This window comes from Arachis ipaensis, chromosome B06 (genome assembly GCF_000816755.2).
Source record: "Arachis ipaensis cultivar K30076 chromosome B06, Araip1.1, whole genome shotgun sequence".
Classification (NCBI taxonomy): Eukaryota; Viridiplantae; Streptophyta; class Magnoliopsida; order Fabales; family Fabaceae; genus Arachis; species Arachis ipaensis.
In genome coordinates this window covers 129326655-129347425 of record NC_029790.2, presented here as the reverse complement: position 1 = coordinate 129347425, position 20771 = coordinate 129326655, and the positions used below count along the sequence as shown (strand labels likewise).

Genomic DNA, 20771 nt, shown 5'->3' with positions numbered 1-20771 from the left:
TGATTACTCAATTTTAAAATATTTTTATTAAAATAAACAATAATTATATTATAATATGAATATTATCTGTTAAAAAAGATAATTTTTAATATAAAATTGATCTTAAAAAATTAATTTTAAATAAATAATTTTTTTGTTTTAATCTAATTAGATTTTTATAATTTAAATTTTTTATAACAATAATTAATTTTTTAATTTATTAATAGATACTATTTTTTCACCTTATATTTAAATATCATTACATATATTTACTCATAATAAAACATACAACACATTCTATTAAATATTCTAAACAGTGAAATTTACTCATTTATTTCGAATAACAGAATTTAATTTAATTCTTCAATTAGACTCTGGGAAACAATTGTCGGTTTCTTCAATTCCATTCTCTCGTCCCCCAGCACAGGTGCCACTCCCTCTAGGGTTTAATCTTCTTCTGTTTGCATCGCCCCCAGGATTCACTTTTTCCTATTCTCTCTCTAAACATCAATATCTGGTTTCGTTGTTAACATCATATTTCATTCCCATAATTACTGTAAAATTTAGGGTTTCTAATTTCCTTTTTCTCGGTTCGGTTTTCCTTTTGAATTTCAGCTTTTGTGATTGCTAAGAGAACGATACTATGTACAACGGAATAGGGTTACAGACTCCGAGAGGGTCCGGTACCAACGGTTACATCCAGGGCAACAAGTTTTTCGTGAAGGCCAAAACTAACAAGGTTTCGGAGAACACAAAGGGTTTCGAAGCGGATCAGGGAACTGCTGGTGTTACAAGGAAGCCCAACAAGGAGATTCTTGAGCATGACCGCAAGCGCCAGATTCAGCTCAAGCTTGTGATCCTCGAAGATAAGCTCATTGATCAGGGTTACACTGATGCTGAGATCGCTGAGAAGCTCGATGAGGCCCGGAGGAATTTGGAAACCGCTGCGGCTGCTGAGGACGGCGATGGACCAACCAGTGCATCCGATAAGAGGTGAGAAATTTTTGTTTTGATGTAATCTTTGGATGTGTTTTGATTTGGGGTTTGTATGTGCTTAGGTTTTGATGTGATCATTTATATGTTTGTTCTGTGAAAATTTAACACATTTAATGTTTGATGATTAGTATTTTTAATAGTGAGGGTATGTTTCGCATTGGATGAGAACTGTCAGTAAAATTCTGCTGTTGAGCAAGCTTTGAAATTTTTAATTTCTTTACCCCATACCAAGCCCTCATTAGGGGCAAATGCACCTGACAGGGTCTGGGAGTTAGAGATAGAGACTGAAACAAAGCAAATTTCTTTGACCGACGCAAACAATATCGGTTGTAATCATTTCCATGTGCTTAAGCATGGATTTGATCTGGTCTGTGAAATTGTAATCCTTTATAGTCTTCATCCCTAGTTCATTGTAGATGACCTGACAACGAGACTGAAACAGAAATTGAGAGGTTGAAACTAATATGTGCTATATTTTATAGATGAAAAGCTTGTTTAAGTCATGGTATTTTATTAGGCTTGTGAAATAGATGTTTGGTATGTATGTTAGAACAATTTGTGTTTCTTTGAAGATTGAAAGAAGGGGCTAACAAACAATTATGCTTGCTTGGTTTTTTTTTTAAGCGATGTTTACATAGTTCCTTTCCAGTCATTCATTAACCATATTGCTTTTGGGGCAAATTTTCAGAGTTTCAGATACCCAGACTCACCAAGTTGCTGCTAGAAAGGAAAAACAGATGGAAACCTTAAAAGCTGCTCTTGGAATAGCTTCTGTTGAAGATGGTGAAATAATTGCTGATGGGAATGATGATGGGAAAAATGCTTCTATTGCTGAGGTGAAGCATAACTCGAAAAGTGAGCATGCGTTTTTGGACAGAGATTTCAGTAGGAAGAAAAAAATGGCTGAAGATATAAAGGATGAAGATGCTAAAAAGAAGGATGTTAAAGATACCACGAGGCACCACAAGAAGGTTGATACTCAAAAGAATAAGTATGATGATGATTCGTCCGATTCAGATAGCAGTATGGATGATGAGAAAGATTATAAGAGGAGGCACCGAAGAGAAGAGGATGAATATACCAAAAAGAAGGGTGTTAAAGATACAACGCACAGCAAGAAGGGTGACACTCGAAGGAAAAAGTATGATGACTCATCTGAATCAGATAGCAGTACTGATGATGAGAAAGATCATAGAAGGAAGCACCGAAGAGAGGAGGATGAATATGCCAAAAAGATGGATGTTAGAGATACAAGGCACAACAAGAAGGTTGACACTCAAAGGAGAAAGTATAATGACGAATCAACTGAATCTGATAGCAGCACAGATGATGAACAGGATCATAGAAGGAAGCATCGAAGAGAGGAGGATGATTATGCCAAAAAGAGGAATGTTAAAGATACAAGGCACAACAAGAAGGCTAACAGTCGGAGGAAGAAGTATGATGATGATTCTTCAGAATCAGATAGCAGTACGGATAATGAGAAGGATTATAAAAGAAAACACCGAAGGGAGGAGGATGAATATGCTAAAAAGGAGGATGTTGAAGATACAAGGCACAACAAGAAGGCTGACACTCGGAGGAAGAAGTATGATGATGATTCTTTTGAATCAGATAGCAGTATGGATGATGAGAAGGATCATAGAAGAAAACCCGGAAGGGAGCAGGATGAATACGCTAAAAAGAAGGGTGTTGAAGATAGAAGGTATGACAAGAAGGCTGACCCTCAAAGGAGAAAGTATGATGACGATTCATTTGATTTGGATGGTGAGAAGGACCATAGAAGGAAGAACCAAAGAGAGGTGGATGAATATGATACAAAGAAGAATGTTAAAGATACAAGGCAACACAGGGGTGAAACTCAAAGGAGAAAGTATGGTGATGATTCTCCAGATTCATACAGCAGTTTTGATGATAGAAACAAGCATCATAGAGTGGATGAAAATGCTAAAAGGAAGGGCCTTAAAGATACAGGCCTACTCAGAAAAGATGAATATCATAAACGGAAGTATGAGGATAATTCTTCTGATTCAGACAGCAGAATGGACAGAAAGAAGCACCGTAGAGAGACTTCAGACAGTGGTGGCAAATATGATTCTGATCGCGATTCTAAGAGGAAGGTCAATGCTGGAAAGAAGGGTGAGTCTCGAAGAAGGAAGCATGAGGACGATCCATCTGATTCAGACAGCTATGAGAAGGGTCGCAGAAAGAAGCACCATCGGTAAGGGGACGTGGACAACAGCGGTGAATATGATTCTGATAGCAATGCTAAGAGGAAGGTTGCTGAAAGAGGAAGTCATCTCATTAACTAGAATGTATTACAGTATTAGTCTGTTAGACATGTGCTTTATGCACCAAGTCTTTTTATTCTGTCTTGTACTTCGGGGTTGTATTACCAGTCTGTTCTGTTCCATCTATATTGGGGACCTGCAGTGACATTGATTATGTAATATGTACGGTTTTTCATTGTTACTTTCAAGCGGTTCAATAATCCTCTTGATTCTTCTAAATATAAGCACAAGTTGTTCATGTTCTCTCCAGGCAGCCATTGGCGGCTGCTGCATAGTTCTCTAGCAAGTAGGTAGTTGCCTGTAACACCCCTTTAATGACCAGCTTTGGTTGGTGGTTAGTTTTGGCTTCATCTATCTTTGCAGTGTATGGTTTGGTATTGACCAACTAGTTTTACAAATTTTTCTTGCCTATATGTAAAACCGCTGCATATTTAATTGGAATTATGATTGCTTGATCTTATGTTTCTTCTCGAAATGATTTTATTGCTTTCTTCAACTCTTCATGGTTATAGAATGTCACGGCTACATATACAGATATAGTAAAAACTGAACTATGTGTGATTTTAACGATAGTGAAGTAGTTTGTTCATGCAATACGAAGGTATGATTTCTTTCTGCATCAATATACATATTTTATAAATTTTTCCTAAAGAATTAGAGCTTTTCTACATTTGCCAATCATGGTTGTTGATATTGCTAGCTTTTCTATATTGTAGAAGTTCAACTTGAATTACTTTTGTGGAATTTTCAATGTTATGTCCATGTTCTTTTATTGGAAAATGATAATGTCATTCCACACGATTCTTTTACATTGTATATTTACATGAATTTGTAGAAAAACAAGAATGATATTATCAAAATTGGAGTGACAATATCCATTCTCTTTATTTTATTTATTCATTTTTTTTTTTGGGAATTGATCAAGTTTATTTTAATATCATGCTTGGCATTGATATGTCAAAGCTATTTGATGGCAAGTTTTTAATCTCGTGTGACATTTCATATTTTTATGGTACTGAAGGTTTTGTTTTTGGATTGAGGTTGTGTAATTGAAGTATTGATTTTCTACTTTCATTGATATCTAAATTTTATGATATCAATTTAATTTTATTTTGATCAAGTTTTTAATCCTGTATTCAGTTTGATCCTTGGGAAACATGATTCTTTTCCTCAATTCTCTCTGAGCATCATAGCTAACCATCGATCAATTAACATACCTTGATCCTGCATTTTTTCCCTTGATCTTTGCTGATTAAATTTCTTACTAATTGCACCAATTCGGTATTAATTCCCTCAACCATGAAAATTTTCTTGTTATCTCTTCTCTCTTCTGTTGGGATGATATTATGTATTCATAAAAAGCAAGCCTGTCTCTTAAGTAGAGTCAACTAAGATCAGGGTGTATGTTGTATTCTAAAGGAAGAAAGTTAAGTTACTTTATTTAATATATATAGATATTCCTCCAACAATTTAATATTTCTATATATACTCCTCCAACTATTTAATATTTCTCGTGAGAAGATTCCATGTATTTGATTGCATGTGGTTGTCACTATTTAATATTTCTCGTGAGAAGATTCCATGTATTTGATTGCATGTGGTTGTCATTCTTTACAAGCCTGAATAAAATGAACCTTTTGTGACCATGATAAAACAAAGTACAAATAATTTATAAGCTAGAATCCAGATTTTAAGTAATATTTCCCAATTGCTTTTGAACCCATTCATCATAATCTTGAAGCATCTGCTGAAGTAGCAGTGGCACGAGTTTGTCCACCAAAGCTTGCATCATTCTGCACTCAACCACACTAATGTATCATAATTCATGAATGAAAGTTGTTGGTTGAAACTGGTAGAATAATATAGTGCCAAGAGGACAAAACTAGTATTTTGTTGTTGGTTTTCAGAGAAACTATTCACTTAATCTGTAAAAAAATTTGATGATTTTTGCATTGAATTAGTAGCAACATTGCGAAACCACTATCATAAGCAAGTATAATTTCCAGGGAGATATATAATCTTGAGAATTATTAATTCGCAAGTTTGGTCCAAAGTCGAAACTACAGAATTAACTTCTGTTTGAACTTGATATGTGAAGCTAGCTCTTCCAACAAGGATTAATCTACAATCAATAAATGATAAAAACAATTTCTTGAAAGCAAAATGAATAAATAAATCAAGGTCAGAAAGAAATGAGCAAATTTTGTTGGAAGAAATCAGCAATCTCTACCATTCTATGATTGACAAAAATAGAAATCGAGTTAATTTGGTTGGAATTGATTTTTGGGACCATCGGAAAGCATGAGAGGAGAGTAACATATGGAAAACAACCTAAAAGGGTTAAACCAAGATTATTTACTAAAAACACTCACAAATTTCCTGGACGCTCCACAGCTGATACAGGCATCATGGTGAATGGTTTTGTATAAATCTGCAAAACACAAATGAACACAAGAAAAGGTATCAAAATATAGTTAATATTGTAATAATTTTGATTGCAGAATCTTGACATTATAGCATACAAACATGCAGCTACACAAGCTGAACAAGTAAAAATCAGAGAGACTCCACAGTGGTAAATATAAAATAAATTAGGCTATTACATAAATTACTCATAGTTTGCATCAAAGCAAAGAAAGTTCATGATTTTTGAACAAAAACCAAAGTTTATACAGAAGAACAGAAGAAACTGAAATGAATATGGATACAATAGTATATCGAAAATTTAAATCTATGATGAGGATAAGAAATTAAGAACAACCTCAAGTGTGAGATTCAATTTAACATCAACTTCTAAAAATGATTCAGCATCAGCACCTCCCCATGTCATATGATTTACCATAAGTGCTGCAAATCCGTAGCAATAAAAGCATGAATTAAAAAAGAAAAGTCACATGAAATATCTTTTCATTTTCTTGGAAGACAGATTAGTTTATCTGTAGAAGACTCTTAATAGCAAATTAAAAAAAATTGTTGGTCAATTCACAAAAAACAAAGAGATTAGATCCCAAATTAAACATATGACTCGGATCCCACGCTGTGCACCAATCCGATCCATTGATACCTGAAAAGTGGTTGTTTTGCTCTTCCACAACTTCAGAACCCTCAAACTGTGAAGAATACAGTGAAGTATCCAGAAAATTAAAATGGGATGAGTGACTGATGGAATGTAGCAGTGCAAAGATGCATGTCCAATTAAATATAAAAAGGGCTTATTTGATTTAAGAAATTAATTCTCTGTTTTCATTTCTCCTTTTTCAGTTTTAATTACAAAAATATCACATGATTTCAATCCATTTCCGATTTCGAGATTTTCTAAAGGAAACAATTAAAACAAGTTTGTTGAAAACAGAAAACAATGAGAAAATGATCTTTTGAAAGTAAAGAGACTCTAAGGCTTATTATGTTTATTGAATATTAAGGTTTCGTATAGAATATATTTACCTCAAATTCTGCTTAAAAGCAAAATAAATAATTAAATTTGTTTTCAGCATTTGAGTAAAATCTAACATAAGTAGCTTAAGTTAATTAAAATCTTTCTTAGTATTTACAAATGCACATTTAAGCAATTCAATTGTTGAATTAAACTCATTGTTAAATCATTTACCAAACTTTTCATTTTGTTTTCCACTATTGTGTTGTCGCGTGGCACACCTTACAGGAAAGCATCTCAACCAAGCAATCTTCCTCTGTTGGGGTGACGCGCAGATCCATCATTGGAGCAGCTTCAAAGTTCAAAAATTGAAGTTTAGGTAGTGAGCACCTACACAAACAAGAAATAATTAGTATTTGATTTCAGATGCATCCTTATTACACCAAACAAGCACAGTAAGATATATGCTAGAATTCATAAATGCAAGGTTAAAACACAATGATGTATTTTCACTATAAGGATTAAAGAATAGTATTTTCCAACCTATGTTCTATAGGTTACAATTGAATTATCTGCTTAAATTTTCAAATTTCAGTGTACTATGTCAGAATCACCATATAAATTTACAATGTTCCTCCACCTTTTTTGGCATTCATGTAAATTATCTGCCTCCCCAAACCCTGCATTAACACGGGTGTGGGACTAAGGAATCCTCTGATTGTAATTGGAACAAGGAGGATCAACATGAAAAGTAAAACTACTGGTTTTCAAGACTCATTACTGGATATCAGCTCATACTATGTAACCTGAGTTAATCATTAAGTAACTAAGAGAATAACTAATCAACAAAAACAGAATTAGAAAGTTTTACAGACCTGTAAGTGTTAGCATCAAGAGATTCAAATGTTTGCAACGCCCTCGTGTTCAACACGGCCGCAATACCACTAGGCTGCCTTAGAAATTCGCTTATGTGGTATTTCTTACCTCCAACGCCATCATTATAATCAGGCAGCTTAATTCTCTCCGATTTCGCGGCTGATAAATTTGCTCTCTTTACATTTGAACCAGAGGAATCCTCTGCAATTACTTTGATAACAGTTTTCTTCCTAGAAGCCCTTTTTTAACACCAAAAATATTAACAACCATTAACAAAGATCACACAGTTTACGGAACAAAATTTATCAGAAAAAAGGGGAAATAACGATGCTTTAATAATAATGTCTTCAATTAAAAGAAAATGGCACAAGAAGTGCTCACAAAATCATATCAAAAGACATCATATATATTTTACCATAATTTTCTACGATGCACCTAATCTGCTAATCACAATGCAACAGCAACCACAAATATTTTACCATTATTCACTCTTTTAACAACCATAACTACTTTAGAGTGAATCGCCCAGTATAAAATTCTTGCATAGTAATCTCATCTAATCATGCATTCAGTTACTGCCACGTGGCAGAACTTGATTAGATGGAAGTCTATAAAGTTATGAAGTTACCAGTAACTGAATTTAGGGATGGAAAAAGAAGGCGAATGTTTGAAGCAGTGATGGCGATATCCACACGATTTGTTACACATCGGAATAGCTTTTGCTGCAAAAGGAAATAAAGAGGTGCAGTGGTTATGAAGGGAGTGTTTGGTTTGCAGAGAACTAAGTGGAAACGAATGTGTGGGTTAGCGTAATCACCCATTAAGGAAGTTGGAGGAATCCGAACAAGGAACAAGATTGAAAGAGATGAGTTCTATTTTATGTGATATTTGCGGAATTGCGGAAATGCCACTTAAAACTTCATGATATCGTAATCTCATTTCTTATCTCATCTTCTTCACAATCAGAGACACAACCCAGAAAGTGCGCAATAAAACGTGTTATGACATATGAGCCGCAGAGATTGTTATGTACACAAGATCTTACATAGTACTATAAAGTATAAACCTCCAAATAAATTGGATAAGTGATAACAATAATTTAAACATGAATCTAGGTTTGATACACCTCAAAATAATTTTATGCGTATATCTAATTACGTCACGTGAAATCAACAAAAATAATTATATATTACATGTTTACATTAACCACATAAATAATCCTAAAAAAAATAGATATGATGGTACAATTATTACTATAACAAAATTAAACTCTTTAAATATTCTTTTAACAATTAAAAAAATATTTTTTTTTAATTTTAAAAGNTATTTATAATAGAGTAAACTACAATTTCTACCCATGAAAGTTGAAAACACTGACATATCTACCCACAAAAGAGGGAAATTCAAACACTAAAAAATCAACTAAAATTCCTAAATTATCTTTATCTTCACCGCCACTTTTCTAATCTTAAATCCCACCACTACCCAAACTCTTCTTCACCACCACTCTCATCCCCAACTACCACCATTACTGCCGCCATCCAAAATTCGCAAGCTTTCTAGACGGCCTCCTTCCATGCAGCCTCCGCTCTCTTGGCCCTCCATTCCTCCTTCCTCCGTGACGCAATCACTCAATCGCGCACTGCCGTAACCACCGTAGCCGCAGTCGTAACCATCTCCCCGCGCCTCCAGTTGCGTGCCCTAAAACTCTTCGTCGGCATGTCCCTCGACCGCCTCCCCTCCACCAAACCCTCATCGACCTTCTCCACCGTTGACGACGTCGAACTCCCTCATGGCGGCCATAAAATGCTCCCAAGAGAACCAACGGCGCCACCCGGATACCTTCCACTTGATGCAAATCCACAATCACCAAAACCCTCAGTTCAATCAAGGAATGGCGTCGTTTCTGAACGTTGAGCTCAAACACTTCGTTCTTTCAATCTTCAGCCTACTAATCCTCCACCTTCTTGTAAAATCTTCTCAAGAACGCACTACTCGCCCCCTATCTTCCTCTGCAATCTTGTCTCGATGGTGGTGGTGGTGGAGGTGGAGGGAATGTTTGGTTGGTTGGGGGTGGCGGAGAAGTGTGATGCGTATTCGAAATTATTGGGTTTGTTCCCAAATGTGGAAACGGATTGGAATATGTATCCTATGACCGTCACATCTGCTACCCCTTCAATGGAAGGACTCTACCCTAAATCCAGGTGCGTCTCTTTATTTTCTTGGAGTTACAACGAGACATGGTTGAAGTTTGTACTTGTTCTGTGTTTGGTTGAAATAATCGTTGTTTCTGGAATGTTTGTCGGAGGCACGGGGCATTTTGAGTGATGGTGATAGTTAGGGTTTAGGGTGGTGGTGAGAAAGAGTTTCGGTGGTGGTAGAGTTTGGGATTGGAAAAGTGGTGGTGTGAAGTAAGTGTTGGTGGTAGGGTAATTTGAAAATTTCAAATATTTTTTTAGATTTGGATAATTTTGTTAGCAAAAGTTTGTGTTTCATGGGTACAAATGGTAATTTCCTTCTTCTATGGGTAGATATGTCAGTGTTTTCAACTTTCGTGGGTACAAATAGTAGTTTACTCATTTATAATATATTAAAAAAAAGAAAATAATAATAAAGTGATATTTTGAGAACTTACTATTCTATAATCAGTCATGCTACACATCCATATAATTTTTCATCCAAGTCCATCCAAGCTGGCCCAATACCGAAAAAACCCAATCTCATTAAATGAAACGTGACTCCACGCGCCCAAACGTACAAAACGTTAACATATTCATTCACGCATTGAATATGAAACAACGTTCATTCTTCAATATTGAAACCGCTACTGGAGAAGTTCGAATCTCTCTCAAAATCTCTCAAACTTCACTCGTGTTCTCTGCGAAAATCGTTACTGGCGAAGAATCGCGAGAAGATTTCGAAAGGAAGAAGAAAACACGAACAAAAATAAGAACAAAGACTGCGAAAGGTATGATAAAAACTACTGTTCATTTAAAATCTTGCAATCTCGCATTTCTCTTAGTTGCATTTTAGGTTTACTGAATTGAGTTACTTCGTTTAGTAGATTGACTTAATCTGATTCCATTTTTTTTGGCATAACTAGGGTATAGGAATGGAAATGTGTTCTTATTTTCTTTCTGTTCAATGGAGTTGCTCATTTTCGTTCATTTGATTGTTAGTGTGTTTAGTTGAGTCCTTTTGCATACAGAAATGATTTACTTGATGATTGAATATTTATCACGTTTTATTCAGCACATGATTGGTGTTCGGTTCACTGGTGTTTATCATTTGATTCACCTGATGGTTAGTGCGTTCAGTTGAGTTCTTTTACATGCAGAAATGATTTACTTGATGATTGAATATTTATCACGTTATATTCAGCACATGATTGATGTTCAGTTTACAGGTGTTTGTCATTTGATTCACCTGATTGTTAGTGCGTTCAGTTGAGTTCTTTTGCATGCAGAAATATTTTTCTTGCTGATTGAATGTTTTTCAAGTTTTATTTAGAACATCAATGAAATTCAGTTCAGTGGAGTTGGTTATTTTAATTCATTTGATTATTAGTGTGTTTAATTGAGTCATTTTGCATGCAGAAATGATTTACTTGATGATTGAATGTTTATCACGTTTTATTCAGCACATGATTGCTGTTCAGTTCACTGGTGTTTGTCATTTGATCCACCTGATTTTTATGTGTTCAGTTGAATTCTTTTGCATGTAAAAAAGTTTTTATTGATGATTGAATATTTATCACGTTTTATTCAGCACATGAATGATGTTCGGTTCAGTTAGGTTGGCCATTTTGATTCACTTGATTAAAATATGTATGATTGTGCTTGTCGGTGTATTAAGTGAAGTATTGACTAAATTTTTTTGGCTTCAGGCTCAAATATGGTCCAAATATTTTGTTGCACAAACTGAACAAAATTAGAGACCAAGTGATTCGGGCATCTAAAGAAATAAGACTCTTAAAACCATCTGCTGTCCTCTCCAGCCCTTATTGTAAATTCACATACGGGGATATAGATAGTAAATAGGATATACTTTGTTTGATTGGTTGTAATTAGCACTATTTTGTTTAACTTGTTTAAAAAACCAAACAATGTCTATATGTGAATATTAATGTAAATGTTATTGAAAATTTAATGTTAATGTATATATCTGATTCAAGATGGATTAGTCCTTGTCCTGTTGGTTTAAGATGTTAATATATATATCTATTGGAACTGTCTGGCTGCTGTTTTATTCTAGGTTGCAGACTTGCAGTGAATAGAATCAGGGTATTTATCAAATATTAAGAGCCCAAAAAAAAAAAACAAATGAATCGAAATTAATACACATGGTGAACCGAAAAAGTGCATATATTAATATAGCAGAGAGATAATTTTAAAAAAATGTTGCTATCAGTATTGAATTTCAGAAACTCTTGAACTCTTTGGAATAATTTTTGTAAAACTTTCCGACTTCTTCTAGTATCTTGAAAATCATCCCGACCTTTGGGACAAATTGTTCATCCACAACACACCTGGTCTGCAGAATGAACCGAACATGTTATTATGGTGAAACAATTGTATAGTACTAAATGAACAGAACATTATCCATTATATAAATTCAAATTCAAATAGTTTTCTGCATAATGAACCGAACACGTCATTATGGTGAAACAATTGTATAGTACTAAATAAATGGAACATTATCCATTATATAAATTCAAAACACCTGTATCTACAATTGAGAGATTATCAATTCAATTCAATTCAGAACACATGCGTACGTTCAATTCAGTTCAATTTAACAATTGCATTCCATTCAATTTGATTTAAAAAAATCCAAACCTCGTCCGTTTGATTCGTTTCAGAAGAATAATCCAAAACGCTCTCATTCAATTGATTTGAAGTTGAATCATTCATTATTTTGATAGAATATTGAAATCTGAAAACGAAGAAGATAAATCCACAAAATCGAAGAAGAAGGACAAGCAATAGAGATTACAAATCCAAAAATTACAATGCAAATCGTTAACATTGAAAAAGAGAAGAAGAAAAAGAATATTTATGTTAAAGAAAAAATTTATGTAAATCTGTTACGTTGATAGGAGGGAAAAAGGGGCGTGCATATATTTCACGTAACTTTGGGAAAAGGGGGAGGCGCGTTAAAAAAAAAAGTACTTCAATGACTTGAATAGATTTTTTACATGGAGATAGAGCATTATTATTCTATAATATTGTTATATCATTTTGGTCTAAATGTCATATTCTCTTACTTTTTACGATATATTTATTGTCATTTTCATTCCCTTATTCTTTTTGTATTATTCTTCCTTATGTCACTGATAATGTAAGCTAATACTAAGTTGTATTATCTCGTAATGCACAAGCATTACATGTAATACACGAGATAAAAACATAAATTTAGTAAATTCCTTTCTGATTTTTTTCATATCTTAAAAGTAATTATAGAATTTATGTTGAGAAATTTATCTACAAGTATACTAGAATTCAAAGTTTCTAATGATCAAACTATTCTGAAATTCCTTACCAATAATTGTAGCAAGCTCTGGATCCCATTGTCAACAACATTATCTTTTCTTAAGTCCGGTGAATTCGAACGTTCTAAGCATATTACACAACCAGTAATCTCATTTGAACCAAGGAAAATATTACAGCAATTAATCCCAGTACAAACCGTTGGCATGCAAATAGATAAAAGGACTTATCTTTCAATTAAAAGAAATATTTCTTAATGTGAATTAGGATAAGAATGTAACAAATCTAACATCGTGCCTACGCTTGTTTTCTTCTCTACTCCGTTTGTTTTCTTCTCTACTCCGTTGAATAGAGAAATGGTATGTCTTTTGGTACATATATCATTGAGAAACGATTCACTAGTTATATTAATCAGAATTTTGATGTGTAAAGAGTCTGATATTACTTTTTATAATAAAAAAGACACTTTTGAACAATTATATTTCTGGAGCTTGAATCTTAATCATCTCATCGGACACGTCATTCATCTACCATTGCATCTATTGTGGCAAATTTTAATTATAAGTATGGTGATATTTTATTGAATTTCAGTATTTTACTAAGGAGTATTCTAAAGACATTTAGTTTTCAGAAAGTATCACAATTTTTTTTTAAATGACATTTTCGTTTCAGAAAAGAAGAAAAATATTAGAAGTCCAGTAAAATTTATTATTTTGATTAACAATTAACCATTAATATTTAAAAGTGTAGACTAAAAATATATTGTTAAATTATTCGAATAAAAAAATTAGGTTGATGGCTAAAAATAATAATAAAAAATAATAAATTATTCTGGTCTTTGAGCATTTGTCAAAAAAGAAATCTTTTTCGATTTTTCATCGAATACTACCTCGTTTCAAACTTTAACATACATAAAAGGAAATAGCGAAATACTTGTTAGCAAACTCCTATAAATGCAATAGAAATTATGAGGGGGAAGTGTGAATTATTAATTATGAGTAAATTAAGCAGATAGCTTTTTTTTCGTGTCTAATTAAGCAGATAGTTTGCTAAAGGTGCAAGGCATATAATTTAAATCTTTTCTTAATGAAATTTGTGAATACAGCAGTGACTATTTTCTAGAGATGACTATAAAAGAAGAACAAACTACATATAAGTCTATGCATACAATATTTTCATTTTCTAAAAAAATCCAAAAAAAGAAAAATCAAACCTTCTGAATCACCCTGAGCTTTGCACTTCTACTTCGGCGGTTCAATTTTTCTTCTTCGGCCGAGGGCGTGATTGGTCTTTTTGTGAGAATGATTCCATTTGATCCATTTATCACATGTTTTATCCATGCTTCTTTCTCTTTTATCTCATCACTCACCTTCCTCAAATCACTATTATCGCAGCTCTCATCTTCGCTTCCTTTAATTATATCAAGGAATGTCTGCTTCACAATTCTGTCCTCTAGACTATGGAAAGATATCACGGCAAGCCTACCCCCCGGCGAGAGGCAATCAAAACAAGAATAGAGGGAATCCTCAAGTGTCTTCAGTTCATCATTCACAGCTATTCGAAGAGCTTGAAACACCCGGGTTGCTGTCTTTATCCAACCTTGCCTTCCACCTGTTACAATGTTGATTGAAATCGGTGATTATATTTCCTTGAGCATAATTGGTATTTCATGCATGATATTGGTTACAGTATCTAAAAGACATGCATAAATAAACTGATGGCCTTAGAGACAACTAATCAAGAGGCACAAAATGGAGAAAGATATACCTTTCATTGCAGGAGTCACACGTCGAATAAGATTGAGCAAGTCAGTAGTGGAATGCAATCCACCATCTAACCGGGCTTGAACAATCTTCTTTTGCAGATTACGCCAATTACTTTCTTCCCCAAAATCCCTTAGGACACGCCCAACTTCAGATTCTGGCCAAGAATTTAATATATCCTCTGCTTTAAGACTTGCCTGTCATATTAGGCCTGTTCATCAGTTACACAGGAAAGAAAATTATGAATGACTCTGCATCAAGCAAGCAACAGTATCATTCCACAAAATACTCATCTACACCAAAGCCGTAATCCTGACAAAGCAGTTTACAACCATATACGCTTTCTGCAAAATGAGCATGTTGATTTTTGCATTAAACTCCATAATGTCTAAAAGTATACCTGTGGATCCATACGCATATCAAGGGGACCATCAGCTAGCACACTGAATCCTCTCTGGGGATTGTCCACCTAAAAACCAGGACAAATATAAATAAGAAAAGCCAAAAGAAAAAGGGTCATCAGTTTATTTTAAGTTCAATAAAGCTTATCATTACAACTTTAGCAAGAGAGAGTTTTCCTTTTTCAAATAAATAAATAAAATGCAATTGCTCTACCAAAAATTAGAAGAAATCAAATTTTCCGTTTCTCCCCATTGGAAGTTCCAAAGATAAAAAACACCCATGCACAAATATTGGAAACCAAACCAAGCAACGCAGCAAGTGGGCCGATCACGTAACAGTATAGAAGATACAAGTTCAAGAATGAAACCTGCATGGATGACATGCCCAAGTCCATCAAGATTCCATCGATGCTACCATCCACCAACCGTTCGTCGCCAGTTTCCCTAAGAGCAGACTTGATATGTCTGAAATTCCTTAGCAGCGTAAAAACTTTTACACCACCATCCAATTGCTTTTCTACTACAGAATTGATTCGAGCTTGAGCCATGTTATGTGCCACAGGATCCACATCCATCCCAACAAAATACTTCAACTCCGCATGCCCATTAATCACCTGTCTCAACATTCATATACAAATTAACATCATCACAATGTCATTATCAAATAAGAAATAGTATACATGCCCAAAATAAATGCATAACATCAAATTAGTCTATCAAAAAATAAAAATCATATCAAATTCTCTCTACATGTTATACAATAAGAATTAATGGAAAGACAATTGTCCTTGAACACATACTTCGAAATACTCAAGGGTCTAACTTAATCTCGACTCGATGGTCAGTTGCAATGCAAGATACTCCTTTCTCTGATAAGGTTAATAAGATAGTAAAACGAAACACTTGCAATTTCAGAACCAAATTGAACCCTTACTCTAAATTATACTAACTAATAATTAATTGCACAAAACAAAGGTAGCAAAAGAAAACCCCTAAATTTAAGAAATCCGTGCAAAATGAAGGCATTGATTGATACTAACAGCGGAGGAATGACCGGCGGCGCCAAGGGTGCAATCGACGAAGGAAGTAAGCGAGAGATTGGAGAAAACGTCCAAAACTTCAGCGAGCATAACAGGAAAATGATGACGAGATTCAGAACGGTCCATTACAGCGTCCATGTCGAAGTCCTTATCGGAACGGGTCCTTCTCTTCTCTTTGGCCAACGCCGATTTTTGCTTCTGCTTCTTTGTTGAGGTGGCGCTGCTACGAATGGGGCTATTGACAGTTGAAAAAGAAGAACAAGAGAGGGAAGTGAGGTTTTGAAGGCGGTTGAGGAGGATGGGTGTGGGTGAGAGCGATAGTAATGATATCTTGTAGAGCATTGCCATGTTTCCAATTCCGATTATTCTGCTTCTGCTTTCGTAATCAAAAACACTGGCACCAACCAGAACCTGAGAGGGGCAATTTTTTTCTTTTAAAAGTGATCTAATCCTACAAAATTACAAATTCTATCACTTTACATAATTCCTCAATTAATGATACTTTAGTTGTAATAGTAACTAGATTTAAAAGCGGAACTAAAGATTTAATTTTTTAAATTATTCTTCCTGTCCAAATAATTTTAACATCAAAGTTTATCCAAATAATTTAGAATCACGCGGTTTTTTTTTCTCGCTTTCTTCTACTCTCGCGGCGCTTCTTCTTTTTATTATCGTAAATACCAACAACACCACCACCTCATCCTCATTTTTTTCTCATTTGAATTTCTTCTTCAACTTCCTTTTTCTTCTCTTCCATCGTCATCATTCTTATGATCATCATCGTTATCGTTATCGTTATCATCATCTTTTTTTTATACATATCATCGTTATCGTTGAATTTTTATCATATTGATAATGTTGTCTGATCTAAAATTGATTTTTGATGTGTTGTTATTCATGACTCAGTCTTGTTTGTGTGATTATTTTTTAATGGAGTTAATTGTGTCACAATCGTTATATAATTTTTTATTTATTTTTGAGTTAATTGTGTCGCAATCTATTATATAATTTCGGTTCATTTCTGAGTGAATTAAGGAGCATTTGGACTCGTTGTCTTACACAATTCAAAACTCGTTCTCCTCATCTTGTACTGCTTCTATTTTATCTTTTTCTTCTTCGTCTTCACCTTCTTATTTCATTTTTTCAATTTTTATTTATTTACTCTTTTGAGAGGAATAAAACCAAAAAAAGGAAAAGAAAATATCAAACAAAAAAGAAGAAACCATGATTCAATCTTGTTTGTATGCTTGTTTTCGAACTTGAGTTTATATGTCGCAATCGTTATGGTAAATTTCGATTCATTTCTTAGTTAATTGTGTCGTAATTGTAATGTAATTTCGGTTCATTTCTGAGTGAATTAGGGTACATTTAGACTCGTTATCCTGCACAATTCAAAACCCTTTCTCCTCTTCCTCTTCATCTTCTATTGCTTCTTCTTTTTCATCTTTTTCTTCATCTTCTCATTCTTATTTCGTTTTCTCAATTTTTCTTGATTTACTCAAATTTAACACAATTTCTGAATTCTGCAGATTCTTTACTATTGTTTTCTACTTCTTTTTCTTTTGAGTTAATTGTGTCGCAATTATTATGCAATTTCAATTTATTTCTAAGTGAATTAAGCTCATTTGAACTCGTTGTCCTACACAATTTAAAACTCTTTCTCATCTTCTTCCTCATCTACTTTTTATTTCATTTTCTCAAAAATTTTATTGATTTACTCAAATTTAACACAATTTGAGTTCTACAAATTCTTTACTATTATTCTCTATTTCTCTTTTTTTCTGAGTTAATTTTGTCGTAATCATTATGTAATTTCAGTTCATTTCTGAATGAATTAAGCTATATTTAAACTCATTCTACTCAATTCAAAACTCTTTCTCCTTACCTTCTACTATAGTAATAGCAATAACAGCAACAATAAAAGAATGACAATGAGGAAAAAATACGCAGAAAAAAGAAGAAAAAGGAGGAGGAAGAGGAAAATGAAGAACACGAAGAAAAAGATGACGACAACACCCCATGAACGTAAATGACTAGATTAAAAAAATGATATATGTGCGTGTAATCACACTCTTTTTAATGAATGGTTTTTGTTGGTATTAGGTCTACTTAGTTGAACTTGAATGGCAATATTGCTTGGACGTGTAGCAGATCTCTGATTAATTTATTGGCATGCAACTATACTTGGGACGCTGAAAATTCCCAACAGTGACAAATTTCTGGTTCTCGCATACTGAGTAGCTTGTTATCCACAAAACTCAGCACCAAAATAATGCCTAAGATGTAAATGCTCATTTATCTAGAACCAATCATTAAGCTACAAAACCTAAACCTCCAAATCCTAAACCTTATCAGTTGCCATTCTTTTGCACTCAAACTTATAAATTGTATTCATTAGTGTGGCTTCGGCACATAACCATCGACTGCAAAGTTCCGCGTGGCAGCTGGAATAGCTAATCGAATCCCGTCGAGTTCAGGCTTTGCAATCACTTGGCAACCCAAACGTGAACTGTATTAACTACCAAGATTAGTCTGGGAAGAATTTAGGGTTGAAATACAAACTATAGATATAAGGGATCCCATGTTCAGATTAAACAAACTCACGTTTCGGAAAGGCCAAAAGCTAGGTCCAACATATCATTTTCCTCATCAGTTGGATCTTCCAATTTGTTGTAATATTCTACATCCTGCACAAAGTTCAGACTCAAGCAATTTGACACTCACGTATGTGGAAAATAATAAGTAATTGCATAAAAATGATAAATTAATTTAATTTACCATGACTATAACATGGCAAGTTGAACATGCAAGTGAGCCCTCGCATGCCCCTGCAAAACAACATATTATAAAACTCGTGAAAAAGTGAACCTAAGCTGAATCAATAGTAAATATACTACTATGCAACTTCCATAGCCCCAAAACACAGACTCGCAAGCTTAGTTAAAAAAATAAGGGTGTATGACATGGGTCAATATATCCATTATGAGTAAGGTAGCAACCAGAGCAAGTTATCCAAACAAAAGAAATTATTTTCAAAACAATCAAAATATACAATTTAGTGTAGAATGAAAAAATTGATAATATACAATTTAGTGTACAATTATTTTCTTGCCTTCTAGTTCAATGTCGTTTTCATGTGCAGCTTCTAGCATGGACATTCCAACAGGGACTCGAATATGTTGTTCCTCCCCATCCTTATCAACAAACGTCACAGATATCCTGCACATAGTTGGATCAAAGACTAAGAAACTAAATGATAAACATGCAAGAAACTAAATGATAAACATGCACTTTTACCCCTAAGCTTTGAAGATATACGACCATTCATCTAATTGAGTAAGGACACACTTACACAATGCATTGTGTTCATCTAATCCAATATGTAAGGAATATAAAGCATTAATTGTGCTGTATGTCTTATGTAAAGTTAGCATTGAACAACTATTAAAATGTTAGTTTAGCATTTGATAAGTATTATTGTCCTCTGCCAAGAGCAATGGAATGAAAGATGTTTCAAGAAAGTATGACTGAGAGCAACAACTCAAGACTTGCCCGGAATCACTACTAGTGCCATTTAGGCAGAAGTACCACACCCCAACATCAACTCAACTCATTCTATGATGGTAAAGTATTACAACCCCATGGTTAAGAGCACAAAACCAGACTGGTAAAATGCACACTACGAGATTAGCATTCTTTGCATTAAGTTCTCATATCCCATTAAAAATTCAACCATTACAACTTAGTAGTATAAGCTACAAAGGTAGATTACACACAAACTGTGACCTTCCCAATAAAATTGTCTGAACCATTATAAACCAAAATCGCATAACTTTTAACTTCTCCAATCAGGGTGAATCGTGCAAAAACATAGTAGCTAATCCTGGATCAAGATGCAATGTGGCCTACTCAAAAACTGCTATAGCTGGATAGTGGATGGAAAGCTGGCCGCCAACTTGAGAAGTATAGATAAATATTCCCAATTTATACAAAATATATATATATAGGAAAAGCAATAGAGAAGACAACAGAGTTTAAAGTGAGAAACATAGAAGTATGATACATAGTCTATGGGAAGGCTTTGGGATAATATGTTGAGCAACAGTAAAGGACAGTGCCAGGGGAGGGAAAGGGACAAAAATAGAGAATTGAGGTGCAACAATGAAATTCCTAGCTCCAATTGTGTCTCAGTTTAATTTGGGGAAGGCAAAGTGTGAGTTTATATAGGTATATCATGTTACTTGACTACACTCATCATGAAAATGCATACACTGCTATAGAAAAGGCAATTTCAATAATATTTTCAGATAAAAAAAAGAAGACTTACGTTTCCTTTTGTTCATTCCCTTCATTGCTAGTTGTTGATAGGAAATTATGTTTTCCAATCATAGCTCCATTATATAACTTATTAAGAGAAAGTTGTTGAAACTGTACCTAACAAAATAATAATAATAATTAGCATTAAAAACACAGATATAAACATGCCACAGAAAAAAAAAACATCTTATAAAACTATTTAGCTAATAATCCATAAATATATATACATATATAATTTTAATCTAC

General features: G+C 33.9%; 4 protein-coding genes across 9 annotated transcripts in view; 1 reads left to right on the top strand and 3 right to left on the bottom strand.

Moving 5' to 3' along the window:
* Nucleotides 315-3664, top strand: LOC107605136 (pre-mRNA-splicing factor cwc-21). Its single transcript, XM_016306900.2, has 3 exons — nt 315-406; nt 595-972; nt 1664-3664. The coding sequence occupies exons 2-3, from the start codon at nt 623-625 to the stop codon at nt 3198-3200; spliced, it is 1887 nt and encodes a 628-aa protein (XP_016162386.1). The 5' UTR covers nt 315-406; nt 595-622; the 3' UTR covers nt 3201-3664.
* LOC107605138 lies at nt 4827-8564 on the bottom strand. Of its 3 annotated transcripts, none has more exons than XM_016306902.2 (8): nt 8333-8564; nt 8144-8237; nt 7515-7754; nt 6921-7029; nt 6331-6376; nt 6028-6113; nt 5639-5697; nt 4827-5074 (listed from the first exon to the last, which is right to left on the bottom strand). In XM_016306902.2, the coding sequence occupies exons 1-8, from the start codon at nt 8334-8336 to the stop codon at nt 4957-4959; spliced, it is 756 nt and encodes a 251-aa protein (XP_016162388.1). In that variant the 5' UTR covers nt 8337-8564; the 3' UTR covers nt 4827-4956. The 3 variants fall into 3 exon arrangements, with proteins under 3 accessions (XP_016162388.1, XP_016162389.1, XP_020960788.1); XM_016306903.2 differs by having other exon boundaries at nt 4827-5059; nt 8333-8563; XM_021105129.1 differs by lacking the exon at nt 4827-5074 and adding an exon at nt 5099-5191.
* The window catches only part of LOC107605139 (ribosomal RNA small subunit methyltransferase H), a 29972-nt gene continuing 23270 nt past the window's right edge, over nt 14070-20771 (bottom strand). For 3 of the 4 annotated variants that reach the window (XM_021105125.1, XM_021105124.1, XM_021105126.1), the window contains exons 6-10: nt 16209-16443; nt 15537-15782; nt 15168-15236; nt 14772-14964; nt 14212-14615 (exon numbers count right to left, since the gene is read on the bottom strand). In XM_021105125.1, the coding sequence (XP_020960784.1) occupies nt 14212-14615; nt 14772-14964; nt 15168-15236; nt 15537-15782; nt 16209-16443 (1147 nt within the window). Of the gene's footprint in view, nt 14616-14771; nt 14965-15167; nt 15237-15536; nt 15783-16208; nt 16444-20771 lie in introns of all 4 variants that reach the window. The other variant, XM_016306904.2, reaches the window with a different exon arrangement.
* Nucleotides 18224-20771, bottom strand: part of LOC107605140 (2Fe-2S ferredoxin) — a gene marked incomplete at its 5' end in the record, with an annotated part of 4033 nt that continues 1485 nt past the window's right edge. The window contains 5 exon segments of the mRNA XM_016306905.2: nt 18224-18717; nt 18813-18895; nt 18987-19036; nt 19321-19427; nt 20536-20642. Of these exon segments, the coding sequence (XP_016162391.1) occupies nt 18603-18717; nt 18813-18895; nt 18987-19036; nt 19321-19427; nt 20536-20642 (462 nt within the window). The 3' untranslated portion in view covers nt 18224-18602.

What these genes read in the sequence shown, in the direction of transcription:
- LOC107605136 (XM_016306900.2), top strand. Translation starts at nt 623, where the DNA reads ATGTACAACGGAATAGGGTTACAGACTCCGAGAGGGTCCGGTACCAAC. An exon ending in ACCAGTGCATCCGATAAGAG is followed by an intron (nt 973 to 1,663) that starts GTGAGAAATTTT and finishes GCAAATTTTCAG; the next exon opens with AGTTTCAGATACCCAGACTC.
- LOC107605138 (XM_016306902.2), bottom strand. An exon ending in ATCCCTAAATTCAGTTACTG is followed by an intron (nt 7,755 to 8,143) that starts GTAACTTCATAA and finishes GTGTTAAAAAAG; the next exon opens with GGCTTCTAGGAAGAAAACTG. An exon ending in CTTGATGCTAACACTTACAG is followed by an intron (nt 7,030 to 7,514) that starts GTCTGTAAAACT and finishes TTGTTTGTGTAG; the next exon opens with GTGCTCACTACCTAAACTTC.